The sequence below is a fragment of the Drosophila simulans genome, chromosome 2R, assembly GCF_016746395.2.
Source record: "Drosophila simulans strain w501 chromosome 2R, Prin_Dsim_3.1, whole genome shotgun sequence".
NCBI classification, from domain to species: Eukaryota; Metazoa; Arthropoda; class Insecta; order Diptera; family Drosophilidae; genus Drosophila; species Drosophila simulans.
The window spans coordinates 7,021,833-7,037,217 of NC_052521.2; the positions used below are offsets into that span (position 1 = coordinate 7,021,833).

A 15,385-nucleotide genomic window follows, 5' to 3' on the forward strand; every position below is an offset into this window, starting at 1 on the left:
GGGTGGGGATAAGACTAATGTGGCACACAGCGGAAGCCGAATGTCTGGCCAGCGGAGACACCGGCAGACGCCTCAAGTTTCTTAATGAATGGAAGACCCGTCCATCGAGAGGAGCTGGATAATGGAGGGAATCGGTGGAGCCTGGTTCCTTTCCAACCGACGCAACTAGTCCATTTGGCTAATCGAAGGCTTTGCGGGCTGTAAACAGTACTTAGAAAAGGTGTGCCAAATGGCAGAGAAGCGAGCATTTTACGACGACAATAAACTATAATTCGTAGTTATGAATGGATGGGTATGTGAATGAATTACTAGACTTCAAACGACGGAAGTGCTCACATTTGACCCCCCTCCATCGCTTCTAAACAACGTTCCCCCATCTCTTAAGCCCACCCCCACTTTCGGTATCAATCATTTATGCATTGGCCTTTTGCGTTTTTAATGGGAAATTTGTGGCCCGGTCTACGTGTTTGAAAATCGGGGGAAAAGCGGGCAAGTGACGGTGGGGCTACGTACGTGGCCAAGCCATGATTCTGACTAATAGAAAAGCGCCAGTGGAGTGGAAAAGTCGTGGAGCAGAGGTGAGCAGCGTATCAGAATCAGAAACAATAACAGTAAAACATTGCTACGTGAGTATTTGTCGTGTAAACAAAATCATGTTATCAAAATATAATAACGAAGAGCAATAACGAAAAACAATTGAGAAAAGTGCGAATGGATGGGCAAAGGGGGGGTCATGGGGCATGGGGCAAGGGGCGAGTGGTTATGGGTATATGGCTTTTCCACACTGCCATCCAATAATTGTGGGGCTTAATTTAGTTAAGTTGGCGTGTCTCAAGGAAAACTTCTCGCCACCGCCTGCTGGTGAAATGGTGAAAGTGTGAAAGTAAATTGAACGACGGACGAGGCGATATGTTTATTATTTTATTGGATTATAATTATACGAGCGCGGGTCGCACAGAAATAAAAATAAAGGCCTTATCCGGACGCCTAATTCAATTAACTTCGTAGCGAGTGTGTGTTCTTCATTAATGGGGAAAGGGCTTGGATACAGAAAGTGTTGTGGGGTCAAGGCAAAAACGAAAAGTAATTAAAGTCATAAGGTAAGAAATTGGGTGAGTAAACTAAGGGGAAATATTGTGTAAGGGTATTTAAGAATATTAAGAATGTAATCTATCGAATTTTGCAACAGATTATAGCGCTACCCATACAAAAAAATTACCTTTAATATGTGTGGTAAGTTTTTTTAAAAATCACAAGTTTACGAACTGCTCTAAGGACTTTGGAAACCGCAAAAACAAATCATAATGGCTCAAACGCTGGCCATATCTCAGCGCTCCACATGCGACAGTGGCTAATAAAAACCACCTACGAATGTCGCCGGTTCGGCAGGCAAACAAAGCAATAAAAATGACAGGCAACTGCAACAAACGAGCGCATCCATCTAAGCCCTCCTTGCTCCTTAGAAACACATGCATCCTCTGCCTGCCAAGAAGGACATAGCCCGAGATCCTGCCACAAATTCTGTGAAATGCGCAAAGGAGCAAGAAAGAAAGCAGATGGAGCAGGCATCTAGAGATGGAGAGACCACAAAGAGCATGAAATCGAGGCCAAATTGCCAGGATATGGACCTAAATGTGTCGCCAGGACAACAGGTCCTTGCCACAAACAAATTTACTGCAAGTGAGTGTGTGAAATGGTTCCCAAATCAATAATATTAATGGCTTTATTGCGTTCGCATTGGAAATGATATTGAATCAGGTCTGAATCATACATCCACATTTTGTGGCAGGTTTGCATAGCATGGAAATATATGTACGATTTGAAGTCTGTTCTAGTTGGGTATTAAAACGTAAATAGCCTCTCGGTTATAATATTTAATACTTGAACGAGTAACAAAGATGCGCTTGTAAATGCAAGGGCTTATAAACTTTGGCTTTCTATCTTTTATTAGTTGATACAGCTAGTGTAAAGTTATAAGTAATTATATGCAGGGCAGATTTTGTAATATTTATTCTTATGTGTTCTGTCTCTGAATCATTCTTCGGTCTTCCACAGTCTTTGGTTGACCTGCTCCATTTGGAGAAACACACGTTCCCCTTTCCGGGGGCCCAGCCCAGACCATTTCCATACATTTCCTGTTGCTGTCTCATAAAAGTCTTGGATACACACACGTCTTTTGAAACATGTGCGCCAGTCATACCCCATTTCCTCCGCTCATCGCAGCCCCATGGCCATCGGAATCCCACGCCCGCCCATCCCACATGGGCTCCTTAGCAATTTATAGACTGCGAATTTTAATAAAAAGGATGTGCCAGCTAGCGGCTCGAGTGATGGCCACGCCCACCACGGCAAACATTTAATAAAAAAGACACACACCCACCCACGCACATCCCTTCGAAAGGCTGGACAAAGTGAAGAGATGGTTAAATTAATTGAAATCAACATTGATTAATGTGGGATAAGAAAGGCAACGAAGCCAAAGGAAAGAGCGGAGAGATAGGGTTGGATACTATATTATTGAAAGTTGCTTTGTTGGCCCCATCGTCGCTAGTGCAGAGAAAGAAAGGGGTGGCCAATTAGCAAGTACTTGGACAATTTATCCTCACTACTTCCTTCATTTAAGCAACCATCTTAGATGTACATACACAATTTTGTGCTGGCACTTTTCAAAATTAGTGAACACATATTTTCTCACCGTGTACTCCATCAAATGAACCCACCGCAAAGCTGCAAACACGCAACGTTCAATGCGCCTGGCGAATAGCTCGTGGTCCGTCTTTCAACCTGCCACAAGTTGAGTTGGCAGTTGGCCGTTTGCCGCTGGTGCTTGTGCTTGTGTTTGTGTTTGTATTTGTGCTTGCACTTTAATTAGACCACAGGACGTAAATTGCAATATCCCCGCCCACGGCCCACTGGCAGCCCCATCTGGGGCCCGGAGTTTATGGGAAAGTGATGAGATACTCGCCACTTGCCAGCCGCCAGGTTCTCGAGGCTCGAGGAGCGTTTACTTTGTCGCCGCGTCCGAGCAACAAGTCATCAAAGGCGTCCGAACCCCACTCCACCTCCGCACCATGAAGCCTCAACCTCAATCATTCCGTTCCCAATCAGTCTATACCCGCCCCCAATCGCCCCCAGACAATAGGTTCAATCCCCAGAAGAGGCTGCGTAAATAGCAAAGATGGGTGGATGAAAATGAGAATGGAAATGGAAATGGCAAAGAGTGTGGACGCCAAGGCGAACTGCACTCTTGATTAACTACGCTTTGTGTCCGAGAGCAATTTGCAATAAACAAATAAATCATTATTTATATCAACGCACTGCGCCGCTCTGTTCTGCACTGTTCAAAAACAAAGCATCCAAGTTTGCGTTCAATGACTCGGCATGACAGTTAAATAAACAGAAATCGATGTGTGGACATGTGGACATGTAACGCCTTGAGATCGAAGACCTGGAATAGCTGCAGCATATATGGCCGGCCAGCCATATGGCTATAGCCAATTACACTCGTATGCAAAGACTGCAACCAGCCGGGCTAAAAGGTTTTAACTGGTGACATTAAGACCGTTTGCAGACGAAGCAACTCGATATGGTCGGTGATATATGGTCGGAATCCTCCGCACGCCCCGTCGTTTCGAGTCAGCTTTCTGCTTTCAGGGGATAGTGCATAAATTCGCTTAATAATTCAATTGAGGGTGCCATATTTTAGCCAACTTTATTTCATTGGTCAGCGGCTCAAACAACCGTCATAAGGAGAAGACATATAAAAAAAGTAATGAGTGCTGTTGAAGGAGAATTGTTGTTATAAACATTTTGAAGTATTAAACAGCCGAAACGTATAAAAAATATATATCTTTAATCCAGCTACATGGGCAATAAAACAATTCAGTACCAAATATCAGTCAGGAAATACTAAATCTGATTTTATTGCTAATTCTTTACTTTAACTTGGGCCAAATTGTGCATTTGGAAACATTCGCTAGCGAAATCTGATTTCTACGGATTCAATTTCCTAGTCTCCCACTGGAATGCAAAGTCCATTTAAAAGTATTTTACATAGACGAAAACGAGATATTATCTTAGGCAGTGCTACTGGTCGTATGGCGCCAATTGTGCAGTTAGTCTTACATAAATAAGACCAGAAACCTGCTGCTAACTGCTATTATTTTGACCAACCTAGCTGGATGGATAACCATCGTCAGTATCTCAGGCTGCATATGTGTATAAATCTTGCTGAAATCTTGCTGAAACCCGTTTTGGCCATATCACGACTACCGTTTGATGAAATTAGCTGAGTAGCTGATGAGTGTGGCAAAATTAGGTGGCTAAGCGGAAAAACAAAACCCCCGAACGGCCAAATGAGTTGGTCAATATTTGTGCACTCGGAAGCTGGGAATGATGAGACTGGGATGAGAAAGAGTTTCGAGGGAATGTCGCTGACTCAGAAATCTGGGCTTAAATGATCGCTGGCCAACAGGTAAGCTGTCAATTCACACGGCCCAAAAAAGCATGACTCAAAAGGTAGACATTTGTATGCAGCCAGTTGAGTGGAGGTTTCTTGTCTTTATGAAATATGAAAAAGGGTTTCAAGACCTTTAGTACTAATGCTATTTCTATCTATCTAACATGGCTTATAATGAATAAATGAATATCCTTTACATATATTGATTAAGAAACTTTTAATGCTAAGTGAAAATTAAGGGAGTTTTTTTTCAGTGTGTCCGAATGACTGACACACGCGCTGCAACACCTACATGTGTGTCATGTTGTTCCTTTCGTACCTTCTTTGGCTTTGGAGTTTGGAGCCGCATTGAAGCCAGGTTGAAGCCGAGTTGTAAGTGCAGCTGGATCCCGAGCTGAAGCTAAAGCCTCAGATCGGCAACATGCCGCATAATTGATGGCACATTCAGCGCTTAAAAGGAAACCTGCTCGCTGCACAAATGTCGCCCAAAAAAGGCGTTGTCAGTGCCATTGTTGCTTGGTGCTGGTTGCTCGTAGCTGTTTGCTGGATGTCAGTGGTTGGATGTTTCTCCGGAAAAGGCCAGGCCAAGCAGCTGCGGCATCATGTGCATCATTAAAAGCAAGTCAAGGAATCAAGACTCCGCCGGTTCGCCGTTCTACCGTTCTGCCGCTGCCTTCTGCCAAAATGTCAAAGATTTTTCATTCCGAGGCTGCTCGATTCGGTTCCTGGGTAGATTCATTTGGGCTATACGTACATATGGGTATACCCCTCGCTGGGGCTTAACAACTGCCGTTAGCTCGCGTGCTCCCCGGCATTTCGATTTCCCCAAAATCAAGCCAGGCCAAAATAAATAAATCGAAAATAAATGCTTTTTATATGCTCCCGATTGTTGATGTTTTTTTTTTTGTTTTTTTTGTGCTGCTGCAATCAAAGGCGCGCGTCGTGGCACAAAAATGTGATAATTAATACAAGCACAGAACCCAAAAACGAAAAGCGAACAAAAAAAGGGAAAGAACAGGCGGCAGCAATGAATCTGGGTCAATCCAATTGTTTTATATTCTGTTTATGTTTTTTCTTCTCGGTGCAGCTTTTCGTGGCGCTCTTAGAACTCCAGCAAATCCACCAACGAATTTCTTGCTTGGCTATACATATATATTTATTTATGCACTTCCACCTTTGCCAGCGCCAACCTCTTGGATTTATTGCGCTTTTATTCTTCCTGCCATTATAGACCGTTGGAAACAAATCTGCATGCGGGTTTTGAGTGTGAATGCATGTGTTTCTCCTAATGGCTGGACGTCCGTCCGGATCTTTTCGGTCTTTCAGCTCCTTTCAGCACTTCACCCCGAGTGTATCTTTTAGTCATCCTCGGGCTCTGCGTAAGTGAAATGCAAAACAGATAAAGCCGAACTCCCCACAATGATTGTGCAATTCCGATAATGCATTATTCGCTTCTCAGCACTTATTTGAGTGATATGCTCTAGTGGTAGAAAGCATAAATTCACTGTTTAGAAAATTATTGATTGCTATACTTTAATGCTCAAAAAGCCACAAAGCTAAATCTTTTTTCTAGCTTTAATAATTATAATTAGTTAGTATGAGTTATTAGTATCAACGCATAAAAATAATATATTTAAGCTTTACAACCACTATATTTATATCGTTTAATAGCTTATGCTCCTAGCCCATTAAATATACCTATATCATCTTTCAGATACCTATTCTGTCAGTTAAAATGTGAGCCATCGGATACTTCCACCATGAAATTTTACCTTTATTCACCCTTTGTGGAAATGAATCATGGAAACTGCTAACCAACATTGGGGACAGCTCAGTAAATGTGAATACACTCATAAGTATGAACGTTACTGAAAGTTTATAGAGGACTGGTCGTCCGTACGGATGTCCGCGCTGGAGTCCGCATCCGCATCCGCACCCGTATCCGCGTTGGCGTTTCATCGGCTAATGTGCATGCAGATTGAGTTTGAGCGCTGGTTGGCAGGCAGACTGTCAGAAATTGTGTATGCACAACAAATGTCTCATATTTTTGGGTACGCAGTCATAATGATGCATAAAATGCAGTGAGACAACGAAAAAAGCAGCGGAAAGCGAAAGAAAATCAACATAAACGCATCAATCATACGCCGCGTGGGTCGGCCAGACGATAACACTTCAATCTCCACATTCTCTCTCTTCCTGCCTCTGAATTTTCCATCCCCCGAATGACATTAAAAATCAATCAATGGCACATTAAATTAATGAATAACACAACAACAATGAAGATCGGCGGGCTACTGTTTTGCTTGCAGGCTTATCGCCCAGCTGAGTGTTTCCTTTTCGATGCGGCTTTTCGTGTTATCAGTACATTAATTAAGCATATAATTCAAACGTATAAAAACAGAAATTCTTCCTATTTACCCGCCTTTGTATATATTAGCTTAAGCGTTTTCATTTCGACGCCGTGTAATTGCAGGGAAGATGACATTTCTGAGATCGCAATTAAAAACAAAGGATAATGAATGGTCGAGTTACTCGACTATCAGATACCCGTACTCAGCTAATGGGAGTGCGAGGGGATGGAGATATTTTAGTTGCCTACTTAGACTGCTTACGAGAGTCATATGAGCGCCACCTAGCGGCGGTTACATATATTTCTCATAAATTTCCGACGTCTTTAGTCATGGTGCGTCATAAAATCCTTATTTAATAATATCTTTCAATGTAATTCAGTTCTTGGTGAGTCGCTAAATTTTAAATGAAACTGATGGTTAGTAATACTAATGCAGAACATATACACATTAAAGCAGATCTTACCCATTACGTACTTATCAACGAATCTAGCATACGTCTTTTACGTACTAAGCTTCTGAAGATCATGAATCGGTATATTTCTTCAGAAGATTTTAAAATTTTTATTTATTAATGAAAAATACATAATATTATCCTGTTGTAAAAAAACTGGATGTCATGTTTTTCCTTTTTCCACAAATATATTTTTTCACCACATAAACTTCCGTTTGGTACTAACGGAGTTTTTGTATTCCGCTCTTTTACCAATGCAAATTGGGCATTATTTGTTCTTGTGCTCGGCTCGAAAATTTTTCCGCTCCTTGCATTTCAATGCGTGTTTAGTTGCACCGCGCACACACAAACACGTATCGGATGTAGTTTATTTTACATACCTTTTTTCTGGGCTGCTAGCAAGCAATGCCAGAAAGGCAGCTGGATTTTTCTATAGGTCCCTACGTGACACAATTAAAAAAATAAATAGAAAACCCGCAGCCCGCAGCGACTGCATCTCCCACCAGCATTATGTATTGAAAGCGAAATTTAATAAAAGCTTTTTAGCCAGGTAAATGCACGCCCGCGCTGCATGACTGGCCAGCAGGGGGCGCCAGTGAGCCCTTTTACTTCGCACAGGATTACATATTTATATTTTTTTACGAAAAATGAGGCTAATTAAAACTAGGGTTTGAAAGAAAAGGTATAAAAAAGATATTATTTCTTTAATTTTAATATTTAAAATTGATACCTTGTTTTTCTAGACGTGATATACCTTTTTCGTCTTAATTAGCCCCAGTGATTTTGAATTCCCATGACGCGCAAGAATTGTATAAGGCTGTTAGTCACTAACTTAATGCGGGATCAGGGATTTCCTACTCTCGAATCATTGCATTTAACTTTCTAAGTAGCCGGGCAGGTCTCATTAACGCATTTTACAGGTGTCAAGCGGCATTTGTCAGTGGGTCGCACTCATTCACTGACAAATTACCTTACAAAAATGTTAATTTATTCGAAAGAAACGTCTCGGCGTCGTGTCAACGATTCGAGCGGAAATATCTGTTATTGTAATTGATAATATCATTAATGTGCAGCTCAATTTATTAAAATCCCCCCTGTACTTTTCCCGGCTTTTGAAACAGCACTGAATCAGCAGCTTTGACTTGACTTAATGTGCCTGCAGATCGTCGACAGTTAATTAATAGCGGCAAATTTAATCTGTTCCAAGTTGGATCTGACTCGATTCACTCCCTCGCTGTTCCTGCGTCCGCTTATCGCGTATGGAGTTGGCATTTAAAAATTATTCGATCCATCCATATACATACGGATACATATACTATATGACTGTTACCGCTCGATGCACTCAACTGGCGCTTCAAGAATTGTCATAAGCCTATTAAGAGGCCGTTTTCTGTTTTTGTCAGAGACTTGGGGGTGCCCTTTCCTCGTCTTGAGTGTGTCATAAAAGCAATGCCCCCGATCGGGGTGGGTTTGAATTTCGAGTTTGGGGACTGGCTCTCCTACCAGGAAGCCGTAAAACAATCAACGAAAATGCTCAAAATGACTTCCATCAGCTGCAACTGCGTTAATTGCATTCCGAAAATGAGGAATTTGGTGGGTCTGACAATGGATCAATTAAAAATGAGTAATAAAGCGTATAACTGCACTGTGTGAATTGCCTTAAATGGCTGCATAAATAAGGATTGTGCATTATTTGCAGGGATTCTGAGGAAGATACAGTCACCGCTTCTCACTGCACATATTCCATGTCTGAAAAAGCCTTCGTTAATCATACATTTTTCAACTTATTCCAACTCGACTTGAGCGATTTATCAAGCAGAATTACACTTAACTTCTTTGCTGAAGAATTTGATAACATAAAATCTGCCCCAAGGGTTATCAAGAAATTATCGAGTCGAGAAGAAAATGTTTAAAGGCATAGTATAGAAACACAATAAATTGTATGTTTTCTCAGTTGCCAGTCGTCGGAAATATTCCGAAAAAGTGTTTGGAATGCATTTTAGAATTTAAAAAGAGTTCTTTCACGCATTCAAAATGAATCATGCACATGTTTCGATCACTTTCATTTCCCATGAAGAACAGGAAACACCTGTTCTTGTCACTGACCAAAATTTCATTGTGCTTTCTTTCGCTGAACTCATTGGAAAACTACCCTTGAGTGGCAGAAAGACCTCGGCCGCAAATAGCAATTACAAATACAAACACGAAAGTGGAAAGTCCCCAAAGTCTGCGGATGACAACGCTTCCTTCCATAGTTGCACCAATTAGAATTTTGCGAAACTCCAAAGAAAATAGCAACAGTTTGCTCACTCCTCCTTCCCTTCCTGTTGTCCCTGCCCCAGTGGCAGTGGCAGTGGCAGCGGCAACTTGCACATGCATCTTGGCAGGCCCTCCTTTCCCTCAGACAGATATATCCACATTTATGTATGCATATGTATATGTACGCTACTGCGTGGCGACATGCAAATGTGTGTGGTTGTGCGCCTGCAGATAAGTTAACTTCACTTCACTTTCTATATGTGTATGTATGTACATTTTCCGGACTACTTCCGTTGGGGCATGCAACCGCGGAGCAGAGCAGAGCAGCGCCGTGCCGTGACCCTGCCACCCGCCGCCCACCGTCCTTCCTAGTATCTAAGGGCTTATTCCCGCCACCCCAAGAACAAATCGACTGAAAGCACTTGGAAAAATCGGGTCCTTCAGTATCTCGTTATATATTTTTCATTAAGTCCTTATGAGCAGCCAGTCTTTTATTGATATCAAATATAAACATATTAAAATAATTTTTTAGATGTCGGATGAATTTGCTCATAGAAGGAATTGATTTTCTTTGACATGTGATATTAAGCTCTAAACGAGATATTTGTGATCCATGATATAAATTATCTCATTAATAAGTTCTTTTGCTTAATTACTGCTTTAAGTAATTGGTTTTGATTTTGTTTAACACCTGGGATAACCAATGATCAACAACCATATTGCCCTGCATTTTCTCTCCGTGTACGGCATCTTGCACTTCGTCTTGGCTCCATTTCCATCATTTATTTGATTACACGCCACTCATAAGCGTGAGTGCGTGAGTGTATGCGAGCCATCCGGAGAGTGTGTGTGTGTGTGTACGTTTATTGAACCGACTTCGTGGCATCGCCTAGCCGGCGACACTCAGGCGAACTCAACCCAGTAACTCAACTCAACTTAACTCGTCGACTTGTCCGCTCGTTCGGTTCTTTTCTTTTGAGTTCCGCTCATATCGCAGCTATATATAGTGCTCCATATATGCATATACCTATCTCTATATGGCATATGTTCGCTCATCCAACGGGCAGCTGGGAAGCGGTATCCTTACTAAATAAACAATATGCGGGTCGTTCAAGATTTCGACCCAAACAATGTTTCAGGGATACTCTCTCAATCTTATTAGTTATCTGTAGATTCATTACTCTAGGAGTATTCGAACTATAGGTAATGATGTAGGTATGATGTATTGCATGTATTCCATGATGTATGCAGATTATATTATTTAAAAATTCGTAGAATCCAAGGATCCCGCTAGAAATTCTAAAATAGTATTTGACATATATTTTAATGTTGAACATTTATTGCAGCATGCGATTTTAGAGCTCTGTTGTTTATACATTTATGAGAAAATCCATACATACGCTTATGTGCATCCTACTTAGCTAAATTTCTTATATTTTCCCAAAACGCTTCAGAAGCTTCAATTACGGCTTTCGCACTTTAATAAACGCCAAGATTTGGCCCAGCCACACGAGGAGAATCGCCTCAATGGCTGGCTGTACATAAATAAATAGTTCATCCTGGCCGGCTCGCATGTCTGGCGCTGGTGAGTCAGTGGCGCGGGTTCAATGTCCTGGCGCGCCTTAAAGAATGCCACCGCGACTCCTTGGCACACGAGCGACAAAAACAAAAGGCAAGCATAATGGCTAAATTGCTCATATTTTGTTATTCTGATTAAAAAAGACGCCCGCGCTCATTAACTGCAGAAATCCGCGAGCAAATGTCCTAGTGGCCAGGGCTCCACATGGGCAGCAGCGATGAAGCAAGGGTTGTGGGTGAAGGGGGTTGGGGGTAAAGATGGGGGCAGACCCACAAATGCATTAAGAGCCATAGGACGCATGCCCCCAAACAATAAGCGTGCATTGTGCACTACAAACTGCAGTGGCCAAACCCGAGACTACTGGGGGCCCTCATCTCGTGGCGTCTGTATGCACACACATGTACAGTGCGTTTCGAACAAGTAAGGCGGCCTTCGTTCAGTGAAGTAAGTTGTATACTAGTGTATTCTTCCGCGTAATAAAAATCAGAAGTTAATGAGAAACTTGGAATCTGTTTTTTTCCACGTATTATAAGTCATCATCCTTTACCATTTTGCTTATATCATGGTTTCCAGGAATGTCAGTTTGATAGTGGACCTTTGTTTAAACATTATAATGCTTTAATTTAATGATTAATCTACTAACTTTAAGTGCACACCAATATGCACACACCAATAGTAAGTTAGGCCTTCCTAACTTGCAGATAGATATGTAACAACGTCTCGTGCTGTCTATGCATATGTAGATCATTCTGGGATTTTGAGGTCATAGGCTCGAGCAGCCACAGCAGCATCTGCATCGAGGAGTGAGGGGGGGATATGTGTGCTAGGGGCCTTCAGATCCGTCTATCTTGATTGTACTTAACCCGCTCCTCGATTTACTGTCTGCTACCATATGTGGAGATACGGATTGAGTATCTGAGCCGCCGGAATGAGATTGCGCCTACTGTAGGCTAATTTAGTTTTCAGATATCTACCTTTGTCCCCTTTCTAATTTACCTTCTGGCTCTTTGACTTTCTATTTACATTGTTTAATTATTTATGTCAAATTCAATAATTGCTGCTACAATTTTTATTGCAAACATTGGACGATTTCAAACAGCTCGGGGGGTTCAAATGTCAATTATTGATGCATTTTTATTGAAATGGCAATTGGGTCAAACAGTGCTTAAGCATTTACCATCAGATTGATTGAGTACATTGCGTTTTATTTTGGGAAACTCTTTTCATTTCAGTGGATGCACTATGTATAAACACCCTAACTTGCTCGATTAGATATACCATCTTATAGAGCTCAAAGAAACTGGGTTCGGAAAAATCGAACTTTTGAAAGCTTGAATCGCTTGCCTATTTTTTGCCCATGTTGGTCCACCAATTAGTTTTTAAGATATAAAATATATATATATATATATAAGCTATATATATATAGCTTATAGACATATACATATAAAAAACATATTCAGTATATATAGTATTGGATCCTTACCATTATATCCTCGGAGATAGCGTTTTTTGCCTTTTTGGGCCTGGTCGCCTGCATGTCCAGCAGTTCAGCGGTGGGCGGAGATCCTTCGGGTGGGAGGGACAGCTCCTGAATGCACATGGAGTGCGCAAAGAGTGCGAGCAGGGTGGCGAGAACATATTTGGAACACATTTCGACGCTCTCTTTCGCTCGCGCTACGAAAACACTTGGACACGGTACTATTCCTTGATCAGTTGGGACACAACTATGTATTTTTCTTTATTCTTTGTTCGAGGCTTAATTAACCGATGTGGTGGAGTAACAATTCGTAGTGCTAAGCTGGGAATTGAACTTTTCACTTTTGTTTTAGATTCGCTGCTGTTGTTGTTGCTATTGTTGTTGCCTCGGCCGCGGGGGTTGACACAGACACACATGCGCATTGGCGGCACTCACACGAATAGCCGGCAGCATAAATACAGCTGCAGCAGCAACAAAAACAACGGAAGGAGTGGTGGGTTGTGGCGGGGAGCGGTGGAATTGGGCGGGGGGTCTTCCCGTTTTTCCGTTTGGCGCTTCTTGTTTTTGTGCCTGCCGCTTTGTTGTGGCCACTGCTTCTTTCCTTGGCTTTCCTTTCTCTCTGTGCCTTCCGCCCTTCTGCGCTCTTTTACATATGACGCATACGATTGATGGGAAAACAAGGAGCAGGGGGCGTTGAGTTGGGTTGGGCTGGATAGAATTTAAATTTGATGTGTATAGAATGCACACTATAGAATGCCACTTGGCCACAAAAACACAATTAATTAGCACGCAGTGGCTGCACAAAGGAAAGGCTTTCCTTGTTCATCCGTTTTTTAGTATATTCCCGATACCAACACCGATTCCCGATTCGCGTTACCCGATTCCTGTCAACCGTTACGTCTCTTTGTTCGCCCCACAAAAGAAAACACTAGAAGTGGGCGGTGCTCTTTTATTCGCGTGTTTTGTGCAAGCATAAATCTCGATGCTTTTCTCCTTTTTACATTTATTTGTTTCCCGCCGAAAAATCCCGCGGGTTTACCGCGCGGATGTCTAAATGTGACTGAACTGCTGACTTGCCTCGACGTGAAGCGACTTGAAGCGGCGGGCACAAAGAGCACGAACATAAAGAGTAGATTCTCTTCATTTGCGCAGACACACAGATACGCCAGCGATCGCGGTTTATTTATGAAAATACGTAAGAATAGCATGTAACTCGCTCTCTCTTTCAGTTTCACGCTCTTAAGAGATCACAGAAAGAAAAAGAATAGTAACTTTGGCAGTAAATGGTATTGATAAACCGGAATTTCAAAGGTCTAAAGTCATTTATAAAAGCGTTTTAAAGGAGGCAGTAAAAAGAATGTTTTTTTTTTCGAAAAAATTTCTTTTGGAAATCCGAACTCAACACTGTGTTCATCTGTATTTGTATAAATAGTTGTATATTTAGAGATCTGTAATCCAATGTATTTAAGATTTTCTTTTAAATTTTGAAGGAAATATATTCAAATTGAAAGTAGGAACTCCGTGGTCAAAGACATGTTTGTATGTATTTTCCACTTTGTCATAATATGTGATTCATTAAAAAGTAATAATTTCTCTTAATTTAAAATTAAATCTGTAGCAGTATATAAGTTATTGATGAATTCATCATAATTTTAGACCATATATGTACTCTAATGTGAAAAAACAGACATGACGGGTTTACATGCGTTGGTCATTGTGTGGAATTGCTTAGATTTTGGTATTTTATTGTAAAATAATGAAAAACAAAGAATAATTTTTAACTACACCTTTCGAGTATATCAGTAAAATAGTATAATAGCTTCAAATAGTTTAAATTTTTGTATAGGTTCTTTTCTTAAGTGTACTTACGTATTTCCGAGCAGTCCAAGAGCACATCCGCTCTTCGATATTTATTTTTTTGGCTACTTTATGCTTTTTGATTTTGGCTACCTAAAAAGTGTCAGTCTAACACGTTTCCGCCAAGTTGGGACCCCATTTGCCTATTGCACAATAAACACAAGGCAGATGGCGTTAAATATTGATTGATCGAGTAGTTCCGTGAAAAGGGAAACTGAAATCTAATAATAAATGAATCGATATGAGTTGGCTAAATTTAATTTTTGATATTTATGAATAAGTATGATGTTTTGTTCAATAAACCAGGCCAAAAAAACCCCCCAGATATTCTTGGATATTTCTTATCATATACTGCAGAGTCTCATTCAACAAACCGGTTATATTTTTTGAATGAAAGGCGAACCAAAATACGCACGAATGTTAGCCGCTGCCGATTACTCACCGTAGTATTCGAAAGTATGATCATCTTTTTCAATTCACAATCTTTTGGAAATCCCAAAATGTCATTGATAGTGCTCTTTCATAGGCAGCCTTCATATATCCAATATCAATTTCCATTTAAACTCAATTTACTGTCACTTAATCATAGCCAATCTAGAACCGCAGTTGATCTAGTCCCTTGATAACTCGAAATGCTATAAAATCTATAAAATGATAGTTTTGGAAATGTATATGTTCTGCGATAAACGCAAGATCATTATAAATATATAACCCCGACTAGGTAAAAGATAGTAAAACCATATTTTGTTATTATGAGATTCAAATGTATTTCATTTCGGAACATGATCGCTTAGTGACGTGCACCACTGTACCTACACACAGATATCCGAAACAACTTGCCGGCAATTTCTGAACTTAGACTGAGGTCTTGGGTTCAAGTGCTAATTGGGCACGAAATTGAATGCAAAACCGATTTCTGATCCAAATATGACCCAAATAAAGTACAAGTGGC

General features: G+C 41.1%; 1 protein-coding gene across 1 annotated transcript in view; it reads right to left on the reverse strand.

Annotated features, from left to right (window-relative positions):
* The window catches only part of LOC6733748 (matrix metalloproteinase-2), a 72,609-nt gene extending 58,940 nt beyond the window's left edge, over positions 1-13,669 (reverse strand). The window contains exon 1 of the mRNA XM_016167159.3: positions 12,583-13,669. Within this exon, the coding sequence (XP_016026708.1) occupies positions 12,583-12,750 (168 nt within the window). The 5' untranslated portion in view covers positions 12,751-13,669. The remainder of the gene's footprint in view (positions 1-12,582) is intronic.
* Positions 13,670-15,385: the final 1,716 nt, after the last annotated feature.